We start from the raw sequence: 26,559 nt of genomic DNA on the forward strand, positions 1-26,559 counted from the left end.
GTGCTGTGGAATTCATGTCATTGTTAGCAGCAGCCTTCCTTTGTTTCGAAACTCGGCCAAGTGGAATGCACTATTTGTGCCCTTTTGTCCTCAAACGAAGACTAATCCATCCTGATGTCAGATATTTCTCTCTCTCTCTCTCTCTCTCTTTTTTTTTGGTGGTGCTGGTGGTGGGAACTTCTAATAACACTTCTGCGTCCACGTGGAAGCGAGCCAAGAGAAAACCTAAGAATGGCATCTTATGTCGAATCCCTGGTTGTGCCCATTGAGAGCTCAACGAGAAGTGTTGTTTCAGGTTACTGTGCACAAATAATCCTAATATCCTAATCTGCCGCCGTATTAGACTTTAGATTTATTAATAAGTATTAATCAAGATATGAACGCGCGCCCCCCCCCCATCACAATGGCCTTTCTCTTTCAAACAAACGGGGCAACGGAACGATATGTAGCGTGAGGTTTTCACATTAAAATACTAAAACTTCCAGATCCAGCGCCAAAGGGCTAATTCAGGCCGAGCTCCGAAGGAGGGGGGCGGCGTTGAGTCACACGGCCGCCCCACCCTTTGCTTTTCCGCCTCGGCGATCGGGAGCGCGCGCCGGCCGCTCACACAGAGAGAGAGAGAGAGAGAGAGAGAGCGAGGGGGCGGGCGGGCGCGCGCGTTGGCCGGGTCCCGCGGCCTCTCGGCTTCTTTCGGCGATGGCGACGGCGACTGCGCCCTCGCCGCGGGACCCGGCCGGGGACTGGCAGGACTTCTCGGGCTTCCAGCCTACGTCGGAGCCGAGCGGTTGCTGCCTGGAGCCTTCGGAGACGGCGGCGGGCGTGGAAGGAGGCCCCTGGGACGGCCGGGGCGATCTGGGGACCGAGCTCCCTCTCTGCTTCCAACCTGCTCGGCTGCTGGCGGAGCATTGCTTAGACCCGGAAGCCCTTCTCCCGCCTCAGCCCCTCAGCGAACGGAGCGCTTTGCACGAAGATGAGTGAGTGAAGCGGCGGGTCGGATTCCTTCCTTGGAGGAGGAGGAGGAGGAGGAGGAGGGAGCCTCCCCCGTCCTCCTCTTCGACCCCCGTCGCTTGGGGAGACTCGGTCCCTTTGCAAAGAGTGAGGTTCTCCCTTCGGTCGTGGAAAAACTTCGCCGGGGATTGGGGGGGGGGGGGTTCTCCTTGCAAAAAGAAATGGGGGTTGGGGGGGAGAGGAAGTAGGGAAGAGAGAATTGCAGTACACGATTCATTGCTAATGGAGAGCAATCCCCGGCAGAGTAATAGGGTGTTCCCCAGCTCTCTGGGGTTACTGCCCGGTAAGTAAGAGAGTTTCGCCTTCACTCCGACTTGGACTTTAAACTTTCCAGCACAACCAGACTGAACTCTGTAGGTTAGCAGCATTCCACGGACTAGGCGCTGGAATTTGGTGGAAGGCAATCTATCCTAAAATGGAATCTGATCCTTTTGTATCTTATACTTAAGGGTAGTAGGGTCCTTTCTCAGAGTCCCCAAAGGCCCGTTTTCTGTGCAGACCCTCATGTTTTATTTTAAGAACTTGGAACTATTGCAAGTCTAAAAAAAGCACCAAAAAAACCCCACCTTTGCATTGGACCCTTCTGAAGTGCACGTTTCAGAAATTGTCTCAAATATTCCTTTTTCGCTTGGGTTTTTGCTGATTTATAACTCTAACTTGTATTGATGTTTAACTCATTTAGGAATTGGAAATATTTTAGACTACAACCTCTGCTTCAATATAACCATTGGTATGGGTGCATTCTGTAGTTTGCATCAAAAGCACTTGTATACCCAAGATATAGATTTGATTGAGAGATGGTGGAAACAATTTATTATCCACTTAATAAATTATACTAATGTGAATAATATCCATATTAGCCAAAGGATATATTGATATTTGCACATTGTAGCATAAAGAGCACTATAAGTTTGGCTTATAATGAATGAATGAGTAAACGCTCAAGTCAGTTTTGCATTGCTCCCCATACCAGGTGGAGCAGCTAAAAAACTGCAGAAGCATCTTCCAAGGTTACCTGACCTCAGAATTTAGGCTGGCTATGGCTTCTTTGTCCTATATCAGGAATTGAAAGGCAAGAACAAGCCATGGTTGGATAATGGAAATATTTGAAACCTCTTGTTTAATACATCGTGCCAAAATAAGGGCAAACTATATTAAGTTTTTTTCCTTCATGGCAAACTTGAAATAATTACAATAAATGGGAAGAACTTGAATGCAGATGAAGGTCAACAGTAGCTAAAGTACTGGCAGCTGTGATTTCTTGTGTATTATAATCTGTGTCCTGCTTTTATAAGCACTTAAGAGAGAAAAGGTTTTTCTATTAAATTTATTGCTAAACAGATACTTACATAGTTTAACAATTTCATTCTTTGGCAAGTTGGTATAAGACACAGGTATCAAGCTCACCACATCACATTGCCGTCACGTAACGTTTTGCGACGTTTTTCCCATTCACAGAGCTGGAGTAGGCATGGCCTGTCCAGGACTCATCCAGCCCATGGGCCACTAGTTTGACACCCCTGATAAGACAACCCATGAAGGTCTTTAGCCAAATCATAACATTGCATGCATTCTCTACTTCTTAATGCAAAATTGACAGATTCAAATCTAAGGAAAGAGCTCAAAGGTAAAAGTCAGATCCAATGACGGATATTTTTGTGGTGTGTGATTCCCCATTCATGGCTGAGGCTATGAATATATATATAAAACCAAAAACCACTTACGCCGTAATCACAAAATCTCCAGAACTGTAAAGCCTACAAACTTGAAATTTGCCATGTATGTTCCTCTTGGCTTCTAGGTCCTCACTAAGAAAGGATTTTTCAAAATGATCATCAGAGCATTAGTATTTCCTATATTATGATTAATACACTCTGATGCTAAGGAGTTCTACTTCGCTTCTCCACCTGAAAATAAATCTGTTCCATGCTCTGATGCTAAGGAGTTCTATTCCCCCTCCCCACCTGAAAAGAAATATGTTCCAAATGCAAAACACAAGCAGAGGAGAGGAGTTTCAGTTTCAGTTTTACTTTCACAGCAGCAAGTAGGGGATAGGATAGGTTTCTGTGAGGAAAGGCTGAGGGAGAGAAGGGGATAGTATAGGGGAGGCTTCTGTGGGGCAAGCCTGAGGTAGAGAAGGAGATAGGCTAGGGGAAGCTTCTGTGAGGCAAGCCTGAGGGAGAGAAGGGGATAGGATAGGAGACGTTTCTGTGGGACAAGCCTGAGGGAGAGAAAGGGGATAGAAGGGGTCGATCTTAACTATTAATTTATTTTCAAGCTTTAAGTGTCAATTTATCAAGCCCCATCACATAGTTTTGTAGCGATGCACGGGTATCCAGCTAGTATTGACATACTTTACTTTGGAATTAATATGGTACAGACACTTTTAAAAGCAGGAGCTTTACTCACTTTAGAATCTTAGTTTCTGCATATTGTAAGGACTGGATTTTTTTTCTTCCAGGATTTGGAATGCTCTGACAGATAATTATGGTAATGTAATGCCAGTCGATTGGAAATCATCCCACACCAGAACTCTGCACTTGCCAACCCTGAATCTTTCTGAAAAAGGAGTAAGTATTGCCAGAACAATTTGAAAAATGTTCCTTTTGTTCATTTAAATCTGTGTCCTAGACATTAAATATTACATAAGCTGTCAATTTAATTAAAGCCTCCTTTGCCATACCATTATTAGCTTTCTGTTTCTGTTGGCATCATGTGTTTTCTTCTTCAAAATTTATTTAACGTGCCAATGTCCAATAGGACATGTTAATTCTAAAAAATGCAAGAATTACCATTTTAATGTTAATCCTACATTTGCATCCCTGCACATTTCATTGATACATTGTCAACTCTAATCATGTATAACACTTGTGTTTAAGCCAGAAGTCAAGTAACCAGTAATAGTAACTGATATAAGAATAAAAGCAGCCCTCTGTTTCATTAAAAAATATATGCAATATATTATTCCTTCTTAGCTAGTATAAGGCAAAAGGTAGAAGCATTTAAACTTTTTCAAATTGCCCTGAAAAGCTCTTACTGCAAAAACTCCCTTGAGTAAAGTCAAGAACTTGGAATTAAACTGATAAGCCCATGACATTTTCTCAGCAGTGGGGCAGAAGTGGTTCTCCAGTACCTCCTTCTGGGATAGTTTTTATATTATTTGTTGCTGCAGCTTACAACCCTGAGATTTCCTGATTAGTTCCAACCTGGACCAGTTATGCTAAGCGTTTTGGAATCAATTAAGTTCAGATGGGTTCTATCACTTACTTGGATAGATCTACGTGCTGATCCCTAGAAGTGAATCAGAAAATCCATGGAAGAGTTTTAAAGTTTCTAACAGAGCAAAACTATAAAGAAATAATAGACATTTCCTTTACTGAAGATCTACCCCTACAACCTATCAATGCATAATGTGTTTATTGGCTGGCCTGTCACAGAGTCTGACATTGATTAGGGGTGCCCGGCTGGTTTCCATGCCTAAGGGAAGATTCAAGCCTCAATTGCTTGGCTTCAATCTAGCACTTTATTATGCCACACTGGTTGTCTTTAACAATTTTGATTATGCATCTTATTTATTTTGAAGAATAAATTAGACAGTGGCTTGACACCTCACTAAATATAGGTTTACCTCTCCTCTGAAGCCAAAATAGAGTCCAAGGTCAGTGCTTTGTTTTAGGATATCAAGTCACAGAATGGATTGTATTAAATTGATCCTTTCAGGAATAAATGTGATCTGTGAACCGGCAAGACAGTATCTATTTATTCAGTTCATTTGAATTAATCAACCTGAATTGCAGAATATTGTTTTGTATGTTTGAACTGGATTTTGATGTGTAGGTTGAGCACCACATAGATAGGGAAGATAATAATAATATTGGGGTGTCAATATTTTGAATCCTTAAGCATTTTTTAAAGATACCATACACTATTATATAATTAAGTGTTATGATAGTTGGTTGATTTCTCTCTCTTTTTAATAACCTGTTTTATTTTTCATTTTCATACAGGTTAATGATAATTTGAACCTTGACTTGTCAGATGATGAAGATTTGAGAGACCAGCTAGACATGCATTCTATCATCGTCTCCTGCATCAGTGAAGAGCCTCTCTTCACAGCCGAACAGGTAAAGTTCAAAAATAAATTTGTGCGATTCAGCATCAAATATTTCATCTTTCAGATATGTTTGAAATGCTTAGAAACAGCCTAGTAAGGATATGGCCTAATACAGAATAACCAGAGGTGGGATTCACTTACCTTCCCTACCATATCATTGGCATCCTTCAGTCTCAAAAGACTGTTCTGTCCCCTCCCACGAGTGGCCTTGCAGAGGCTCAAATAGCCCGGCAGTAACAAATGCAGACTAGATAGACTGAAGCTGGCCCTTTAATAAATAGTTCTCTTCCAAAGTGTTTATCAGTCCAATAGTTACCAGGCAATGTTCCAAAGGTCTTGGCAGACAGCCAGCAGGCTACTGCAGGAATGCAGACTCTTGTCAAAAAACTCCAGACTAACAGTTGTAAATCCACTACATCCAAAACGCCAACAAATTGTTCACCACGCCTTTCCAGCCCAGTTACACCCCTTTTATACTTTGTAGGGTGTAGCCCTACGTCTCCTGACCACACCTCTTGGGACGTGGCAATAGCTGTTCTCTATGACGTCTCCTACGTCTCTCTCTTGCATCCAGTAGGGGCTCCCCCTCATCGTTACCGGCCTCTGTTTCCTCCTCAATTTGGCTGGGGTCCAAAGGCACGTCAGCAACTGTCAGTTCTTGCTGACTCACCAGTGAAGACAGCCCCTGCGGCACATAGCTCATGACAGTTTCCTCCTCCTCCATATCATCCTCCGACTCGGCATTCGAAGATAAATCAGCCTCTGGGGCTGGGGTCACAACAAAGACTATCATGCTATATCGTGTATCGTGCTCTGGAAAGAGGTCCTAAAACAGCATCTAGTGTGACTAAAAAGGCCAATTCGAGAGTAGCAATCCCTTCCACACTGAGGGCAGATACATTTTGTCCCCTGCCCAGCCCCAGATTTCGCTGGTTCCGGGACTGCCTCTTTGCCTTAGCCTGCCGAAGAATTGTCTCTTCGAATTGGAGAAGACCATGCTGCATCTTTAGCCTCCAAGCTGAATGATCGGAGGTCAAAGTTTCTCAGTTGTTAATGTCCATTCCCAGGGCCTTTAGGTCACTCTTGCTGATATCCTTATATCGCAGCTGTGGTCTCCCTCTGAGGCACTTTCCCTGCACTAATTCTCCATATAGGAGATCTTTTGGAATCCGACCATCAGCTATTCTCACAACATGCCCAAGCCAGCTGTTTTAATAGTGTATACATGCTAGAAATTCCAGTACGTTCCAAGACTGCGCTATTTGGGACTTTGTCCTGCCAGGTAATGCCAAGAATACATCGGAGACAGCGCATATTGAAGGTGTTCAACTTTCTCTCCTGCCGTGTATAAAGGGTCGCGGTTCGCAAATGTGAGCACGCTCGCTTCGCTCACACATGCCACCTCTGCACATGCGCACAGCCTTCTGCGCATGAGCAGTAGTCGCACAATACGTCCAGGTGGATGGGCGGAGCCTTCTGCGGTCGCTGCTACCAGTTCGCGCAAACTGGACAGAACCGGATGAATCCCACCACTGAAAATAACCCATGTTTTAAATGGAGAAGATATGTACTGTTTCATTCTTAAATTAGAACTTATATGGGAGAGCTGCATATTGCCTTTGCCTTCTGCTAGTCTTCTCTGTGGCCCACCAATGTCCCTGGGAGCTCCACCTACTTTTTCTTATAACTCGGTGGTATGAGCAAGAAAAAAAACATTGTTTTCACTTTACTAGAGAAACAACCATTTTGATTTTTTTAAAAAAAGAGGCTGAGTTAGGGGAGGAGGAGTTTAAACCCTTTCTTCTCTCCTATTATTCTTAGCTATGTATGTATATGACAGAGAGAAAATGATGAAGTGCGTACATATAAGTGGGTGGGTGTGTTTCAGGCTCGCCCTCATATTATCGCTGAAAAGCACTTTGATGGTAAGTGCTAGCCCCCCTCAACTGTGGAAAATATTCCCACATTTGATAAAAGTTACAATATTCAAAGTAGTTTTTCAATGTTTTATGAATGGCAGTAGGAAAATAAAGTTGATCTACAAAAAAAACATGATTGAATAATCAGATAGAATGGTTAGTATGGTAATTTAAGTCTAAAATCATCTTTACTTGTATGACTTTAGTCAGCTGTGTGTATGATGAATCATGTGTAGTCAACTTCAGATGTAAAAGACATTTTTGTGTGGATGTAACACCCATTCAATGGACTATAGGATTTGTTCATTAAACAGATTTTACTGCAAACAATGCCATTTAGCTCAGTTAAGTAATTCCACAAATCATGAACAAATTGATACAAATGGTGCGGATTTAGATTTAATGAACGTTCAAATTAAGCAGACATCTTCTCCACCTCTCAAATGCCTATTAAATGAATATTTTACTGTTTTTGCTAGAACTCAAATGTTTACATAGCTGTGAATTTTTAGATTTTAACGCACATTAGGAGAAGAGAACCTTATTTTTTTTCAAATGGCATTTTAACTCGCAGGATGTCAACCGCTCTGTACCAAGTTATGTATACATAGAGGACTTCTTGTATGAATGCTTTATTTTGTTTTTATTTATGGGATTTATCTACACTTCAATCTTATCAGACTCTTAAGATACATGAACAATCATAATACTAACAACAACAACACACTGGCACCAATGATTCCACAGCCAATCACATTCCACAGTGCTAAATTTTAACCAGGTTGTAGAAAGCCATGAGAGAGTAGGACTCATCTTTGCCTCGGGGTACAGGTGTTTCATTGGAGGGGAGAAGTGGGGGCTCATCACTTCTTATGGTGGGTGAGGACCTTTCCCAAGCCCTTAACCATCCAACTCAGTTGATAGCAACAGCACTTAGATTTATATGCTACCCCCATAGCGCTTTACAGCACTCTCTGGGTGGTTTTCAATATAGAAACATTATTTGCATATTGCCCTCAACAGTATGAGTCCTCATTTTACTGACCTCAGAAGGATGTGAGCAGGGGTGAAATGCTACCGGTTCACTCCAGTTCAGGTGAAGCGGTAACGATAAAAACTACCAGTTCGGGCGAACCGAAGTAGTAAAAAAAGCTACCGGTTCAGTCGAACCGGTAGTTTAAAAAAGCTACGATCCGACGATTCCTGCTTTCTAGCGAAGCTAAATTGCACGCCACAGCTGATCTCCCGCCCGTCGCTGTTCTACTTACCTTCCCAAGCCTCTTTTTGGTGCTAACTGCGCATGCATGCTTGACGTGCAGTACACATGCGCAGCCAGCGAATCGGTAGCAAACCGGTTCAGATTTTACCCCTGGATGAAAGACTGAGTCAATCTTGAGCCCTGTTAGGATCAAACTTCAGGCTGTGGGCAGAGTTTGCCTGCAATACTGCAATTTAACTACTGCACCACCAGATCTATTTGGGAGACAATCTACTTAGGAGAGGCACTCTCTTAGATACCTCTGCCTCCAAGCTATATAGGATTGTAAAGGTAGCAACCAGTATATTGAATTTCACGCAGAAACATACTGATAGATGATGAAGCTCCTACAAAATATATGTTTGTGTGTATATATCTCTTCATTATACAGATGACTTCTACAATGCTACTGTTTTGTTTTTCTTTTTCCTTGAAGCAATCAGTGAAAAGGAATATCAGAATGGTAGGGAAATATAACAATTGTGTTCACCAGCTATCCATTCACTTGCACTGGTGGAAGATATTTGTATTGTACTAGTTCATAAATGCACGGCTGCATTTTAGCAACAGTTTCACTTTCCTTTCATGTTATCTGTGCAGCATTATTTAACTTCTCCAATTAGACTACTTTATTAGTCATTCCTTCCATATCAGTCTTCCAGCCATTGAACATCCCTTGAAAAATATTTTATCCAAGAATCCAGCAACTCGGATCAGACCCTAAAATGATAGCCATGCAAGGGAATGAGAAGCTGTAATACTGTTACCAAGTGAACTACTGCATCCTGTACCGGTATTACAGACTTCGGAAAATCTGCCAGATAGGTTAGAGGGGGATAATGTAGAAACATGCTTCCTATTCAAATTGATAGCATTTGTTACCCAAATCCACGTACAATTGCTGGATTAAAATGCTATTCACTTTGCTTCTCCACATTATGCGCGTTTTTCATAATCCAACTAGTCCCTACTTTGTTAATTTTTCAGATAATAATTAAAACATGGCTTTTCTGACAGGCCTTTGATTTGCTTCCTTTCAGAGTAGCAGTGGATTATTTTAGTTTTTACTGATGTTTTCTGAGACTTATAGTATTTGTGGATTTTATCATTTCTCTGACTTGATTTGTAAATCCCTTGGAAATGTATAATTGTGTCTATATAGGTATAAGGATTGACTAATTGAATAATATGGTATTAATGTATGACTATATTGTTCCAAAGGCAGGAATGGGTTTTCCATGATTAATCATTTATAAGCAATTATTTATATATAAATAATAATTAACCTGGAGCAGCACAGTGGCCTAGAGGTGGAGCTCTGACCTCACAGTCAGAAGGCTGTAAGTTCGATCCTAGGTATTGGCAAATATTTCTCTCTCTGGGCGCAATGAATAATTGTCTGCTGCGAACTTTAGGCATCAGGAAGGGCATCCGGATAGTAAATGCTCAAGCTGTTTAGTTGCCCCAGTCCCACCCGATGCAAGGGATTATAGGGTTGTTAAAAGAAAAAATAATTAACAGATATTTCTCTATTTTTGAAAATCATCTGTTAATACTGTTTATTTATTATTAGACCGTTTATACTTCTACCTGAAAAGTCTTTTAGTGAGTAAAAGTTATTATTAAACAGTCTTTACAAAAATAAATAATCAGTATAATTTTGTCTTTCACTCTGTAACTTTATGTGTGTGGAAGGTAATTGAAGAAATAGAGGAAATGATGCAGGAATCTCCCGATCCAGATGATGATGAAACACCAAGCCAGACAGACCGTCTGTCCATGTTGTCGCAAGAAATTCAAACACTTAAAAGGTCTAGTACAAACCACAATTATGAAGAAAGTAAGTAATGTTTACTTGTATCTTCTGTTTGATGTTTGTCTTAGAAACTATCTTGCATTTAAAGAATATGCTACTGTTATACACATCTTTTATAGCAGGGATGTCAGACTCAAGGCCCAGGGACCGTATCCGGCCCACAGAGTGCTTAGATCTGGCCCGCAGGACCGCCCTGGAAACAGCAAAGGACTGGCCCACAGTGCGTCTGCCAGTGAAAATGGAACTCACGAGGGCTGCTGGCAAAGGGTTGCAGGAGGCCGTTGCAGCCAAAATGGCGCTCAGGAGCCCATTTTCACTGGCAGAGCGCTCGGGCCTCCACAGGCATCCCCGGCACAAGTGACATTGAGCTGGCCACACACAGCCCAGTCCCCCCCCCCAGCCCCCAGGTCAAACACAATCTTAATGCAGCCCTCAATGAAATCAAGTTTGATACCCCTGTTTTATAGTGTACCAAAGTTTTTATTATGCAATAATTACTTGCATATAAGATATATTTGGAAGAATCAAAACTGAGTCACATATTTGAAACTTCGGAAAAGAGACCAACATACAACATTCTTAAAAAGCTTTCTCAAAATTAGTTGTGACTTATCCTAGCCCTCTATTTTCTAAATACTGTTGTACCAAGAACATTTTTATCTTTCTCTCAGATTTTTATTTTCTGTTGCTGAAAGAAAGTAAAGATGTACAATTTTCCTTTCTTTCTTAAAGAAGGCAAGGTAAGAAAGTATGCAGTTGCATTAGATTATGTAAATGGATGTTGTCTTCCAAAGAAACAGCCATAATCTGGAGGAATTGTACACTTTTTGTAGGGCTGAAAAGTTTATGGAGTCTCCTAGTATGTGGCTTTCTTTCCTTACACGCAAATATAAGAAGAAAACTGGTCTTTAAAACTGATAGCACTTCTTGAAAATGCAATTTTAGTCTTCTGTTCTAGAATACTTTTGTCTAGCTGTTGAGAAAACTATATTTGCTTCAATTCCAGTTCTCCAAGATAAACTACCAGATCCGCATTCCTTTTTTAATATTATTCATGTTGTTAAATGATTTTATATGTTTATATTAACTTGGTACTATAATCCTAAACTATTTGGAAGTGGGTATAGAGGTGTTTATAGCTTTCATCTGATAAATGCAATAGTACTAGTTTGTAGTTATATATGTCTATGGGATCCAATCTGGGTTGGTCATAGGAACCAGAGGTTTAGTCTTCTGAGCTTTCAGACTCGTGCTGGAGCCCATCTTCAGGGAACTTCTCTCTCTAGACCAGGGCTGTCAAACTCCTGGTCCATGGGCCAGATGCATCATGTGCTGGCCACGCCCATGCCCGGTTTAGCAAAGGGGGGAAAAGTCCTGACACGTCACGTGACGCCACCGTGATGACATGAATTTGACACCTCTGCTCTAGACTATGCTAAAGAAACATTCCCTGAAGATGGGCTCCAGCATCAGAAAGCTCGGAAGACTATACCTTTGGTCCTGGTGACTGATTGGATCCTGCAACATTATCCTGGGACACATAAATTGGCCTTCATTTGTGCATATATGTCTGTAATTTGAAGGTGCCTCTGATATCAATAAAGAAAGAGAAAGTTTGCAGTTTTGAATATGAATGATTTAAACCAGTGTTTCTCAAATATGGCAACTTTAAGACATATGTATTTCAACTCCCAGAATTCTTGGCTGGCTGGGGTATTTTGGGAGATGAAGTTGTAAAGATGAAGTTCTCATCTTTACAATGAGAAACACTAATTTAAACCATTGAAGAAAACAATCTAAATTAATCTGCCTTGAGCTTTAAAAAACCTGGAAGCTGCGAGCTGCAACTTTGTACATGCTAAATTGAATTAAAAACAATTAGAGGGAGGGAGAGATAATTGCACTGTTAAAACAGTTCAGAATTGTTTTAAGTGATTTTTCTTAGAGATGATATCTACATGGGGTGGATGGGTATATACATATATATACATATATATATATATATATATATATATATATACATATATATATATATATATATATATATATATATATATATATATATATATATATATATATATATATATATATATATATACAGTAAATAGAATAATGGAGCAGTTTTTAACCTAAGTACATATTGGACAGAATATGTTTATTGGGGTAAGTATTATTGGAATTAGATTATTATTGCAATCTACTGTTTTAGAGATCATAATGTTTTCTGTTGTTTTGAAAACAGGGGTGCAGAAACTGTCTGTGTCTGAGTTAAATGATCTCTTAGAAGAGATTGAGGCAGCTATCAAGGAGTACTCTGAGGAATTAGTGCAACAATTAGCCCTACGGGATGAACTGGAGTTTGAGAAGGAAGTAAAGAACAGCTTCATATCTGTCCTGATCGAAGTACAAAACAAGCAACGAGAACAAAAAGAAATGGCGAAGAAGAAGAAAAAGTTAAAAAACGGCACTCCTCAGAACGGAAAGCAAGAAAAAAGCCACCTGCCTGGAACAGTAAGAGCTCTGCATTGGGCCTCCCTTGAATCATTGTTTACATTTTCACTTTATATAATATGATCTCTAATTTTTGCCCAGTTATTCTTACTAATAGTTAAAATGAATAATAGTAAGCAACATTAGGGATGTGGTGGCTCAGTGGCTAAGATGCTGAGCTTGTCAATCAAAAGGTCGGCAGTTCAGCGGTTCGAATCCCTAGTGCCGCGTAACGGGATGAGGTCCCGTTACTTGTCCCAGCTTCTGCCAACCTAGCAGTTCGAAAGCACGTAAAAAATGCAAGTAGAAAAATAGGGACCGTCTTTGGTGGGAAGTTAATAGTGTTCTGTGAGCCTTTGGCGTTTAGTCATGCTGGCCACATGACCATGGAGACATCTTCGGACAGCTTTGGCTCTTCGGCTGTGAAACGGAGATGAGCACCGCCCCCTAGAGTCGGGAACGACTAGCACATATGTGTGAGGGGAACCTTTACCTTAAGCAGCATTAATGACAACAATAACATCACCTCTTTTGGTAAACGATGGTTGGATTCCATATACTTCAATAGGCATAGAAATATTCATAATCTTCTATATTTTTTTTTCTGATCATCACTAGTACTGGCGAAGGTTTACAAGACTGAAGAACAACTACTACTTTCTCAGATGATCAGCATTACATTTCTTACTCTGTTCAACCAAATTTGTACAAGTAGTCTTTTTACCTCTTTGGGTAATTGTTACGGAATGAGGGGGAAATTCAGGAAGTGTTTGAAATGTTAACACCTACTTTAAGTTTGGTTAACAGCTGCTATTGAAATTAGTATTTTTCAGCAGGGCTGTCACAGATGTAGAATTTGTTCAATATATTTAAGTAATTGTTGATGCACAAACGTACAGTTTTCTCTATCCAAAGGCTATTTGAAGTTTCCACATTATTCCTCCTCTCATTAACTTCGTTTCATCACCTATGTGTGTAATCTCCCTGTTTTGTCTTCTCCAGCCACCTTAGACAATAGAATCTGCTAATGCTATTATGGATAGGCTAATGTGCTAGGATAGTTCTTCCCAGGCTCATTGGCATTAAGAGTACTTCCCAGAATTCACAAGAACTTTTTCATTAACATGAGGTTTTCTTGATGTTAGGATATTTCGCAAAACAGAAAAAAAATTTATCTGCTGATTTCATTAAAATCTGTGTTTACCATGTGAGCAAACACATTGTCACTAGAGAAGCAGAAACTGGGTGGAAATTGTGGCAACCCAACTCTCTTAGCAAATTCCCTCTGAAAAGACATTCACTACAAAGCGGAATTATATAAAAGGTTAAATATAAATCATACTTCTTGTAAATAAGGAAGAGGAAAAATAACATCACTATATTGTTAAAAAGTGTATCATTTGAGAGACAACTAAGCCAGGCATGTATGTTGCAAACACTCTTGTTAAAGACTTATTTTTCTGCTGTAATTTATGTTACATAGAAATAATGTGATGTGACCTATAATTCAACCTTTTATTTGCCAAAGTAATTAGGAGGTCCAATGAGTTATCAACTGAACCTAGATAATAAATGGATTAATTATCTTCTACTACGCTAAGGTCAACTGAAAATACTATTTATTCTGCAGAGCTTTAAAGCTTTGTACAATTTTATTTCTACATTGCCTTTTATTGTGAATATCCTCTGGTAATTTAGAATAGAAATGAAAATAATCAATAAAGCACACATATAAAGACTATAAACCGACAAGCTAAGCTGCATAGTAAAACAACTGGAGAATGTAAATGTAATTTAAAAATCGAATGTAAGAATGATTTAAAAATCAAGGAAAATATAAAAATGCTTTGCCTGGTGCCTACAAGGTAAAGGATTGGGTGCCAAGCATCTTTTTTCAAAGGAGAATGAATGCTTCATAACTGGGGTGGGGGGACCCTTCTCTTACTCTAGAGGATTGTATCAGCTGAATGCCTCAGACACATTCTGCATTCACATTCTGAATGCTTCAGACACATCTCTACAGAAGTATAAGAGTGAGCAATCTGATAATATACTGCTCAAAAAAATAAAGGGAACACAAGCAGAAGACATCTGAGATCTGAATGAATGAAATAGCCTTATTAAATACTTGTTCTTTACATACAGTAGTTTATACACTGCTCAAACAACTAAAGGGAACATAAAATTACTGTATGTAACGAACAAAGTATTTAATAAGGCTATTTCATTCATTCAGATCTCGGATGTCTTCTGCTTGTGTTCCCTTTATTTTTTTGAGCAGTGTAGTTTCCCCTGTAAAAATTGCTCCAGAACTGAGATGTATATCTTTCTCAACATAGATTTTCCTTGACACCTTAGATATCCTTATCTTGGAGAGCTATAAGCAGTTTCTTCAATATCTTTTGAAGGATGTGACACAATAATACTATTATAAAAGGAACATAATTCATAATTCATAAATTATAAAACTCTTGCATCGAGTAAGAGTTTATTCAGACAAAAGCTTGATTGTTTAATATCTACATAAGAAGAATATGAACCTATAAAGTGAATGTATCTTTAAAGGTCAATGAGATGTTTGCAGATACTCAAAAGAGGAACATATCCCCACAATATGCAACTTCTATGGATGAAACTATCATTGTCACATAGTTTGTCACACAATGTTTGTTTGTTGTAATCTGTCCTTGATGTCTTGCACTTTAGAATCAGGAGGTAGCAAGAGAATGCACTAATATTAGCTTGCACTACTGATTACAGTTTGCCTTCAATGATTCCACCATTCATTAAAAAAATAAGGCTATTGGCAGCAAATGATTTGTTCTCCGCTATTCTTCTGTGGGCATCATATAACATACCACTAAATTTGTATGTACATTATCTTGTGTATAACAGTATATTTCTCACATTTCTGCCATTAAAACCTGAGGTTCCCACACTGAAGACAACTGCAAAGAGTGAAAGAATTAACTGGATTTGTTTTGTGTATAGAAACTGAATGTATCTCACAACATAAACATTCATTTCATGTATCAAACACTTGTTCATTTCAGTAGTGCAGTGTGATTTCCAGTTTCAGTTAGAATTTTCTTGTTTGGGTAGGAGAAACTTGAGAATACAGTCAGTCACCATGAATAGCGGTTTGTTTTTCTGTCAGGATTTCTAGGTATAGATGAAATAGGGTTTTTTTCTTAGTTTATCCAAACAAGACTAGCATGGAAAAATCCAATGGGCTACCTCATATTAGAATAATGTCTAGTTGAAGAATGAAATATTGACAGATTCTACTATCTACAGATCTAGATTTATTTCAAAAGGAATATCAACTAAAAATTGAATTCCCTGCTCAGAATATGTTGTGTCGTTTGTTGGTATTGTTCTATATTTCCCACTTTCAGCCATGAGGAGCAAGGAAATGCTGTTTTTAATACCAATAAAACATTGGATTATTTATCTTATTACAATATCATTTATTGTAATGTATAATGGGATTGGGCAAGGAGCAAAAAGCTTACAAGGCAGTGTGCTTTAGTATGTTCTATATGTGCGATTTCATATATATTTAAATATATTATTTGAGATAATAAGCATCAGCCAAAGATCGTTATTGCTAAAACAATCTTATTCTAGTTCTGTATATATGATATTTGGCTGGCTCCATTCCTAAATCCCTAAAGAGCAAAATATTTAAAAGTCAGTGCTTTTCTCATTAAGCTACAGCTATATTTCATTTCTAACATTTACCTTGCTGGCATCCCCCCAAAAAACCTAACTAATACCTTTACATTTTTCTTTTTCCTCCCTTTTCTGTCACGTTCTCACTCCTTATAGCGCTTCAGTATGGAAGGAATCTCAAATGTCATTCAGAATGGCTTTCGACAAACGTTTGGAAACGCGGGTGGAGAAAAACAGGTGCTGGGCTACCCTCTGACTTTGTTTTCCTTGTGCTGTCTTTTCTGTCTCTGTATACATTCCTGTCTTAAAAGTTGGCAGTTTCAGACTTCAGGTGTTCTCAGAAAGGGAGGAAATACATTTCTATGCTTTTTTGCATCTTCCCTGCCTTAAAGCTAAGAGCTGTTTACAAAGGTTTTCTTTCCTTAGTAGTTAAAGAAGCAGACAAGCCTTGATATGCACGGGGGAAAAAATAAGAGAAGATGAAAAATTTCCCCTTAGGGTTTATTTTAATTTTTCAAAATAAAATGCAGGCAACAGCATAATACATACTTGGAGTTAAATACCTGTCTGAGAAAGCAGTAATGAAAGATTATGTCAGTTTTAAAGTTTCAGTCTAGGAAAAGAAAAATGATCAGTAAACGGCATGCCTCAAATCAGGAAACAAATCTCTGAAGAAAAGGTGTGTTCCAGAAGCCTATGGAATATACGTATCCAAGTAGAACGTTGCAGGATCCAAAATGGGATGGTCACCGAGACCAGATCCCAATGACCGACCCAGACTGAATCCTGCAACATTATCCTGGGACATGTATATTGGCCTTCATTCATGAAAGTAATATGTGCAATAAAGGGCAGAACCCTTAATTTTATGCCTCAACTCAACACAAAGCAAGAAAAACCCTTATTTGAATATCTACAATTCCTTCAACATTCTTTTTTATGTTTAGAACGCAAATTTCATGGTTCCAGATAATTCTTTTTCCTGATTCTTCCCATCCCCATCTGTTTTGTTTAAACTTTTATCTGATGAAGAGTGTTGAAGAACCCAAAGCAAACCCAGTAGAATAACAGTATTGCTCATATGTGGAGCATGGATGCTGATATGAAATACAGAAAACATATTTTACCATAAATTATTTTATTACACAAAAATTTAATTCAATGTTACAAGTGATTTGCTAGAGTATGATATAGATGCAGATACATATACTGTAGAGAATGTTGATAAAACCTTGCACAAGTTGACACTATTAATATATGTTTTATATGTACATGGTTTTGATTGGATTTCATATGGTGGGTGTTATTTCTAAATTACAGGTAACTTTAAGATTTCTCAAAATCTTAAAAGTTATTAAAGTTAAAGAAAAATAATTTTTCAACTATTCACTATTTCTAAAACCTGAACAATAAATAAAAGATTCTGCATTTGCATGGAGCTCATACGTAAATAATATGGAGCTCATACCTAAATAACATGGAGCTCATACCTAAATAATAAAGATAATATGGGTTTGACTCATCTTAAGGCAGCATCTAATATATTTATTTCATACTTTGAAACTACTGATTATTAAAGATTTTGGAGTTGTTAGATATATATATATTTCCCTTAGAAGACTAATAAATGTCCATGTCAGGATCTTATATAAAAGTTTTTGATAGAATAGAATTCTTGAATGTAAATAAACCCTATAAATTATAGCCGTCCTTAGAAATTAAAAAGTAGCTATTTAATCAATTATGTAATATGTTCTAGACCTGTGATGGCAAACGTGTAGCCATATCAGGGGTCATGTGAGCTCAGCTGATTTTCAGGCCTTCTGGGCTCACCAGAAGTAGGGAAACAGGCTGTTTCCTGCCTCCAGAGGACCTCAGGGGTAGTGGGGAAGACCCGTTTTTCTCTCTCCTCAGCCTCCAGAGCCTTTCTAGGAGTCTGGGGAGGGCAAAAACAGCCTTCCCCACCCCACCTCTGGAGGCCCATTTGCCAATTTCTGGTGGGACCAGAAGGCCCGTTTTTTGCTGTATCCAGCCTTCAGAGCCTTTCTAGGAGTCTGGGGAGGATGAAAACGGTCTTCTTCCTCCCCCCCCCTTCCTTAGGCCCTCCGGAGGCCGAAAACGTCCCACTTGCCAACTTCCGGTCCCACTGGAAGTTGGCAAATGGGCCATTTCTGGCCTCCGGAGGGGTGGGGAAGGCTGTTTTCACCCTCCCCAGACTCCTAGAAAGGCTCTGGAGGCTGGGAAGAGAGAAAAAACAGGCCAGAAACGGGCTATTTTCGGCCTCTGGAGGGCTTCTGGGGGGGGGATGGGGAAGGCCGTTTTCGTTCTCCCCAAACTCCTAGAAAGGCTCTGGAAGCTGGGGAGAGCAAAAAATGAGCCTACTGTGCCATTGCATGCCAGGAGAAGGGGGAGGGTGGTGGTCACGCACGGGGGCAGGGCGCCTAGAATATACGCTATAGCAAAAAGGTTAGCCATCACTGTTCTACAGGAGTGTCTTCTCTGTTCTTTCAAGGAAGCAAAAGCAGTATCCTGCATCTCCTATAGAACTAAAGAAAAGAGGTGCCTGGATAGGTAACATAGCTTGCCATAAGCTAAGTGCTCTATGGACCATTTTCTAAAAATTAAGGCTTACTCCACTATCTTGATAGTCCTCAATAGAAAACACTGTTTTCAAAACTGGAACCTAAATGTAGCACAAGGGAAGCCAGTCGGGATTTTTTTTCTTTTTTCTTCCCAGTAGTATTTTTTTTTCCAAAATGAAGTCTTTATTATTATTTGTTTTCATAGCAAATCTCTCAATTTTTCCAGTGTAGAAAAGTGACAGAGAGGTTTTGGGGAAGAGGTTGGAGGAACTAAAACAGAAAAAGAAGATGGCACAAAACAACTGGAGACATAAAACAGGAAAATTAAAAAAAAATTCCTTGGCCTGCTGTCATCCAATTTATTGCTTTATAAGCCAAAATATCTTGTTTTTCTTTCTAAAAATGTACTAGCCATGAGAATGAAGTGGCATGAGCATGGGATCTTAGAGATTTAAAGGAAGGGAACATAAAATTGCACCAAATATAATTGAGAATGATGCTATCTTTCAGCCGTGCCGGTGACTTACATATGCTGTAAGAGAGATTGAAAGGGGGGAGGGGGGGATACTTGCCTGTGTTATTCAGAACTAGAGAATAGATTATCTGTCCCTAGTCTGTCTTGTAGCTGCATGCTATATTAAACACGAATCTCTTAGCATAAAAGCCTGTTCTTATTACAGTATTACTTTTTTAATCTTGGGCTATTGGTGAGATACATAGGATCTCAGTCTCAATAAAAGAGATTATTTGTAGTTCAGGGTTGAAGTGCGGGGTCCTTAGTGCTCTCTGAACTTCGTTGTTTTCTTGCAGACATTTCATTACTCAAACTAGGTAATATCAATGCTAATCTCTGATAAATTAAGATCAAATCTAGATTTAGATCGGTGCTAGACTAGCACTGATGATGTTACCTAGTTTGGATATTGAAACTAGCAAGCAAACAAGCTCAGAAAGCACCAAGCATCCCTCATACATAGGATCTACCTTGTCATTCTTCTAGATAGTATATGTGCTGGGCAACTTTGAATCTCTGTTAAATCTTAAGGAATGTGTGAGACTTAGAAAGCATGTGATCTACTAAATCCAGACAGTTCCATGGAATTTGAAGGATAATTCTGAAGATACATGTTCCGCCTTGTATGTTACCAGCCTATCCACTATAGCCTATGGTACAGTGACTATGTTAATACCTCATTTAAGTGGACCATTGAGAAATCATTTCTCAGTTCATGTTAAGCCTTGTGCATGTATCTCTGTGTCTGAATTGGAGAATATTTGTATCACAATTTGAAAGTGGTGCATAAATGAGGGCTTTTTAAGCCTTCAACAGTACATAAAGTATGTGATCTGAAGATACATGTATTATACCAATTACAGGCTTGACTCTATTACTTTATTTTTTTAATTTGATTTATATGCCGCCCTTCTCCGAAGATTCAGGGCGGCTTACAATGCGTTATGCAATAGCCTTCATACTTTTGTATATTTATACAAAGTCAGCTTATTGCCCCCACAATCTGGGTCCCTCATTTTACCTACCTTAGAAAGGATGGAAGGCTGAGTCAACCTTGAGCCTGGTGAGATTTGAACTTGCAGTAATTGCAGGCAGCTGATGTTAATAACAGTGCTTTAGTCTGCTACGCTACCAGGACTCTACTTGTGCTAACTTAATAGTTTCCTATCTATTAAAGAGGTGTTCAGCTGCATTTTGCCCTTAGTGTACAACATGAACCTACCAGAATAAGATATCCTGCTTCAGGAAGGGGCTTCAAAGACAAATGGGTCTGATAAACGTGCATAATGTTGTGTTATTGATTTGATTTGTTTGCATTTCTGTGGGATGAATTAAGTTTTATCTGTATAGTAATTTCATGTTAGCATAAAACTGCTTTTCCTGATGCTGTTTTTGGATTATGCTATCAGTGTAATACAATAGTGTGGTACCTCATTATTACTCAGTGCAAGAATATAATTCCTAAGAAATAAACCACACACAAGAAAGAAACCCAGACCCCGGAAATACCCTTCATTTTGAAATAAAAAATACTACCCCATTTTTTCAAAAATATTGAATTAGTATTACTAAAGGTCTGTGTTTTTCCTATAAATAATTTTAGAAATAGTAACCCTATACAGTATTGACCTTCAACCTTAGAACAAAAATATCTTCTTTGTATTGAAATCTGTTGCTGAATCAAGGCTATAGAAGGCTCTAAGATTTTACCAAAAGGAGCAAATGCAAATTTTTAATTATAAGTGTTGAAAAATTAAGCTTTGGAAAGGACACATTCCTTGAGGTTTTTAAATATGAATGTTCATTTAAAGTTGGCAATATAATTTGAGAGTTTATATCCATAATACCATAGATATGTAAGAAAAATATCAAAGAGCTGGAAACAAAATATTGTTCAAAATAAAATGTAAAACTAAATGGCGCTTATTTCTATTTCAGCAAAGCAGATAGAGTAAAATTTCAAGGAATCACATAATGCATATAAATCAGTGCAAGAAATAACAGCTAAGCTCAACAATATGGGATTCCACTGTGCTCCTAGGTGTACCCACTTCTGAGCATAAATTGGCTATCTTGCATGGTCCACTGTCAGTTCACCATGAGGGACTTGTGAAGTTGGAATATAAAACTTCTTATCACTGCGAGGGAGTGACCAAAGATGGTTTGATTCTGGCCTCAAAACTTTAAGACCTGAATTGACAGACATGGTTTCACTGTCCTGTCATGTATATTGTTTATTCTTTGCTAATAATTATAGTGCATTGGTCTTGTCTAGAGTTCATTAAGCCTTATTTTATGGAATCTCCTGTTGTTATACTTTAAAAAAAAAGTTTTCATTTTGGCTGTACAGAATATCTAATGTAAAAATTCTTTTCTATATGGAATCACGTAAGTGTTCTTTACAGTGCAGCAAAATTCTGAAAAGAGTGTAATTTAGAAGCTCAGAAAAAATGTATGTAATATATAAGCACATTTTTAAAATTATCAGTTTTGTCAGAGGGACACTTATTTTGTTGTTACTTGCTGGGACATCTTTTAGTTGAATTCACTGTGTTTCACTTTTTCTTAGATGACATACAGTAGAGTTGAATTACACATAATTACATTTTGCAAAGCATAGCTACATGCAAGAACTATATCTAATATTGCCAACATCAGATGTTTAGCAACTAAACTTAATTAGGAAAATATTTTATAGTAATCATAACTTTTGTTTGACAGTATCTGACAACTGTTATTCCTTATGAAAAGAAAAATGGACCTCCATCAGTTGAAGACCTTCAAACATTAACAAAAAGTAAGCACATAAATATGATTTGTTAGAGAAATAAATTTCCATGGATGTTTTGACGAGAAAAAACAGCTGATTTTCCAGAGTTTCTTTCAGCTGAAGATTACTTTTGAGGGTCATCTCAGTGGTTCTGTTCTAAATTAGCCAGGGAAATCCACTTTGCTCTTAAATGTTTGGAATTGGTCAGCAGTCTTATGTTTGCTTACTCTTCTCATATATCCTACAATTATCCATCATTCCTATGTCTTGACTTTTTTGGAAGACTATATTCGTTTATCTCTTCCAGTAAAATCAACATTGTTTGCCTTGCACAATTAACTGCTTAACAAGAGTGCTGAAACACTAACTAGAAGAAAATAAGCCTGAAAATGCCTCTTTGTTGTGAATTAAGTTTTTAAAATGATACAGCTCGAGGAACTAACACTATTGTTATCCACTGACTAACTGAAATTTGATCTGTTGGTTGCTCAGGGACAGACTACCTGACTCTCTTTAGGCTAATGCTGTCGGACGACAGGGCTCAAACCATTTATTTTAGAGTTCCAAAACTGTTCAAACCTGGATATTATTTCAATTCCAAAGAGTAAATAGATTTTGCATGACATTTATGCATGCTCATAATTACAGATTTGGAATGTGCTCTTTTCAAAAAGATTATAAATTATTTCAGTCTCTTACATAGTGAGCTTTTAGATATAAATTTCTCCATTCTTCCTCAGTAAGACAGAAGCTGTGACTGTTGGTTTTTTCCTGTCAATAGCTCATCTTTCTTTTGGGTAAATACACATGTAGTCCTCAACTTACAACTGCAATTGAGCCCCAAATGTATATTGTTAAGTGAGTTTTGCCCCATTTTATGACTTTTCTTACCACATATGTTAAGTGAAACACTGCTGTTGTTAAATTAGTAACACTATTGTTAAATGAATCCGACTTTCCCATTGACATCGCTTGTCAGAAGGTCACAAAAGATGATCACATGGCCCAGGATATAAATATGAACCAGTTGCCAAGCATCTGAATTTTGATCACATGACCATGGGGATACTGCAATGGTCATAATTGTGAAAAATGGTCTTAAGTTACTTTTTTCAGGGCTGTTGTAACTTTGAACAGTCACTAAATGTACTGTTGTAAGTCAAGGACTATCTGTAGTAATGATCTAAAAAATTAAAAGTACAAGACAAGTTCACTAAATTTTCCAGGTTCCCTTTACTGCAAGGTCTAGGGCAGGGGTCAGCAACCTGCGGCTCTGGAGCCGCATGTGGCTCTTTCACCCCTCTGCTGCAGCTCCCTGTTACTCAATCGGCATACGATTTATTGAGTTTTTCAACCCCCAGTAGGCCAACCATGGATAGATCCCAAGAAAAGAAAAATTTCAGAAGAAAACAGAACATTTAATTCAACTACATATGCTAGTTTTGTGGCTGCTCAAGAAATAGTTGGGCACGGGAAGGGTTTTGTGTGTTTTCTTTTCTGTGGGAAACGGGTCCAAATGGCTGTTTGAGTGTTTAAGGTTGCAGACCCCTGGTCTAGGGAGCCAGATGGGGTGGGTGGGGAGAATGAGAAAATGGATATATTGTTTTAATTCCCAGATCATCACATCCTACCAAAAATGGAAAGTTCTTGGTACTATAGGAATAGTTTGAGTTCATGGGATTCATAGGAATAGGGTTCATAGGAATAATCCATCTTTTAAACAAATCTGAATACGTAACAGCTATTTCTACTCAGTATTTTTATATCTTTCTCCCTTTAATAAGTGATGAGAAAAGGATCTACAGAATAACTTCGTCTTAGTTTTTTGCAGGATCCAATCTGGGTCAGTCACCAGGACCAGAGATTTTGTCTTCAGGGCTTTCGGACCCATGCTGGAGCCCATCTTCAGGGAACTTCTCTGTAATCTGACTAGGAAGCTTGGAAGACAAAACCTCTGCTGACAGACCCAGATTGGATCCTGCAACAGTGCCACATTATCCTCGGACATGTACATTCACCTTCATTCGTTAGTTTTTTCTATTTGCATATTTTATTGAAAGGCGGTGAATTCTACTTCTTCCATTGACCGCATCCTCATATTTTATAGTTCTTCATGCCATGAAAGAAGACAGTGAGAAAGTGCCAAGCTTATTAACAGACTACATTTTGAAAGGTGAGTTTACTGATTATTGCATGTTGCATGATTGTAGCTTTCTATAAATATAACTTCTGTGGTGTTGTAGTCATGAACAAAATCAGTGGTGCTATTTTGGAAGCTACTTCAGACTGAATCTGTTTCTTCAGAATGGTTATGCTGATCTTTCTGATATTAAGGAGATCTTCTATGATCTCTAGAATGTCTCTGTCTCTTGAGGCCAGTTTCCATGTTCTAAAGTGCTCTTTGGAAGTGTAGATGGTAGGAAAGCTAGATTATACAAAAAGCAGCCCCTCTCCTCTTTAATAAAATAGCATTTAGACTTATATACTGCTTCACAGTGCTTTATAGCTTTCTCTAAGCAGTTTACAGAGTCAGTATATTGCTCTCAGCAATCTGGGTCCTCATTTTACCGACCTCGAAAGGATGGAAGGCTGAGTCAATCTTGAGCAGGTGAGAATCGAACTGCTTGCAGTCAGCAGAATTAGCCTGCAATATTGCATTCTAATCACTGCAACATCATAAAAATGTTCGACATACAGATGATTGCCTCACATATTGTAATGTGTAACATTGGTTATTAAATAAATGTGAGTAGCCAACTTTCAGGATTAAAGCAAACTTTGGTAGCCAATTTCTAGATGGCTACCTTCTAGAAATTCTTGAGAATATGTGTTATCAGAGAAAATGTAAATGTTTTCTGTTTATATTTTTGTTTTTAGATACTTAAACTCTACCATTACAAATCATCATAATTATTATCAACTATTAAGATTTATTTAAAGTTTAAATTAATGATGAAAGATTGTTTCCCAAAACAAGGACACCTTTGTAGTTTTCGGTTATGACATTTTAAACCTGATTTCTTTATTTGTTTTATATTGTGCTAGCATTGGTTTGAAAGCTGCATTGCTCTGAGGTTTGTGCCTTATAGATGTGATAAAGGAGTATATAAAGGACATGTCTTGATCCTCTCTGTATTTTAAGTTGTAGGCTTCAATATCCTGGACAAGAGAATACAGTTGTCCCTAAATCTTTGAGATGTTTTATCTCAAAGCTCTCTTCACAGATTCTGAAAATTGAGGACTAAAGCTGGTCAGCTTTTCTTAAATTTAAAAATTTAACCCAGTGACCAAGACATGACCTACTATATAGCTCATTTCTGTAAAAAAAATAAATAATTAGCAGTGGTGTGTGTGTACATATTATGTATATATCTTTATGGATTTATCAGTTTTGTTTATGTGGTAAGGGTTGGGAATCATATTTAGTACAGATAATAATTATTGCAACTTTGATTCTGGAAGGTTTAATGATATATTCTACAAAGCATCAATTTAACGACAGTCATATGTAACTTTATTTTGCAGTTCTGTGTCCTACGTGAAGAGACCTATGAAAAAACAGCCTGGCAAATTCCTGTGAAAAACATTTTCCCATGGATTCTTTCAGACCTGACTGTTTGTTTGCACTGCGTTGAATTCTAATGTATTTGTTACTTTCGTTGCCTGCTTCTGTTTTTGAATTCTGGAATAAGTCATCCAGATCATGTAAAATTCATCCTTTCCCCCACCCGCATATAAATTGTTTGAACAAATAATGAATTCTGTACAGTTTTACTCACATGCATTGTTTTGGCTTTTTAAAGACTATTTTTACATTATATGGCATGTAATTTTTTCACCCAACACCTATTTGTGTTGTGAAGGAAAAATAACATCAGTATAAATAAAAGATGCCTATTAAACATAATGCACCTCTTAATAAAAGCTGCAGCAGGTCCAAGTATTAAATGTATAAAATGGATCAAAAGCTGAGCCTGCACTGCAAAATTCCATTGAAGTTCTTCCTTGAAGGCTCTGGGATGAAGATGTTGATAGAAACAGGAACTGACTTTTAAAGTAAGAATAAAGACAGTATTGTAGTATTGTTTACTGATTCGTATGACTTTCATTAACCCCCTTTGAAGTAAAAAGTGGTAGATTATCATTTCCCCTCATTGGTTGGTTGTTTTTTTTTCTTTCAAAGCCTAATGTTGGCATAGAGGGAAAGGGTTCCAATAAAGAACACCCTCGATTTGTGTAAGATGAATTGTGCCCCAAATCATTGTCTCATTATTTTCATTTTCTGTAGTTTTTAATTTAAAACTAACGTAGTTTAATTATAGTATTGCTGCTATTGTACTTTTAACCCATATTAAATGTTTGGTCATCGTATCTTTTGTATGCTTCGATATGTTAATGAACAATTTTAAAACA

General features: G+C 38.2%; 1 protein-coding gene across 2 annotated transcripts; it reads left to right on the plus strand.

Annotated features, from left to right (window-relative positions):
* Positions 1 to 558: 558 nt before the first annotated feature.
* FEZ2 (fasciculation and elongation protein zeta 2) lies at positions 559 to 26,559 on the plus strand. 2 transcript variants are annotated; one of them, XM_034428170.2, is made up of 9 exons: positions 571 to 974; positions 3,470 to 3,578; positions 5,016 to 5,132; positions 9,995 to 10,139; positions 12,358 to 12,626; positions 16,437 to 16,517; positions 22,098 to 22,173; positions 24,254 to 24,319; positions 25,672 to 26,559. In XM_034428170.2, the coding sequence occupies exons 1-9, from the start codon at positions 697 to 699 to the stop codon at positions 25,686 to 25,688; spliced, it is 1,158 nt and encodes a 385-aa protein (XP_034284061.1). In that variant the 5' UTR covers positions 571 to 696; the 3' UTR covers positions 25,689 to 26,559. The 2 variants fall into 2 exon arrangements, with proteins under 2 accessions (XP_034284063.1, XP_034284061.1); XM_034428172.2 differs by lacking the exon at positions 16,437 to 16,517 and having other exon boundaries at positions 559 to 974.

Source organism: Pantherophis guttatus, chromosome 1 (assembly GCF_059756535.1).
Source record: "Pantherophis guttatus breed Tessera chromosome 1, ASM5975653v1, whole genome shotgun sequence".
NCBI lineage: Eukaryota > Metazoa > Chordata > Lepidosauria > Squamata > Colubridae > Pantherophis > Pantherophis guttatus.

Excerpts from the sequence above, each read along its gene's own strand:
- FEZ2 (XM_034428170.2), top strand. The coding sequence starts at position 697 with ATGGCGACGGCGACTGCGCCCTCGCCGCGGGACCCGGCCGGGGACTGG. Across the intron at positions 3,579-5,015 it reads TGAATCTTTCTGAAAAAGGA|GTTAATGATAATTTGAACCT; the intron begins GTAAGTATTGCC and ends ATTTTCATACAG. Across the intron at positions 5,133-9,994 it reads CTCTCTTCACAGCCGAACAG|GTAATTGAAGAAATAGAGGA; the intron begins GTAAAGTTCAAA and ends TGTGTGTGGAAG.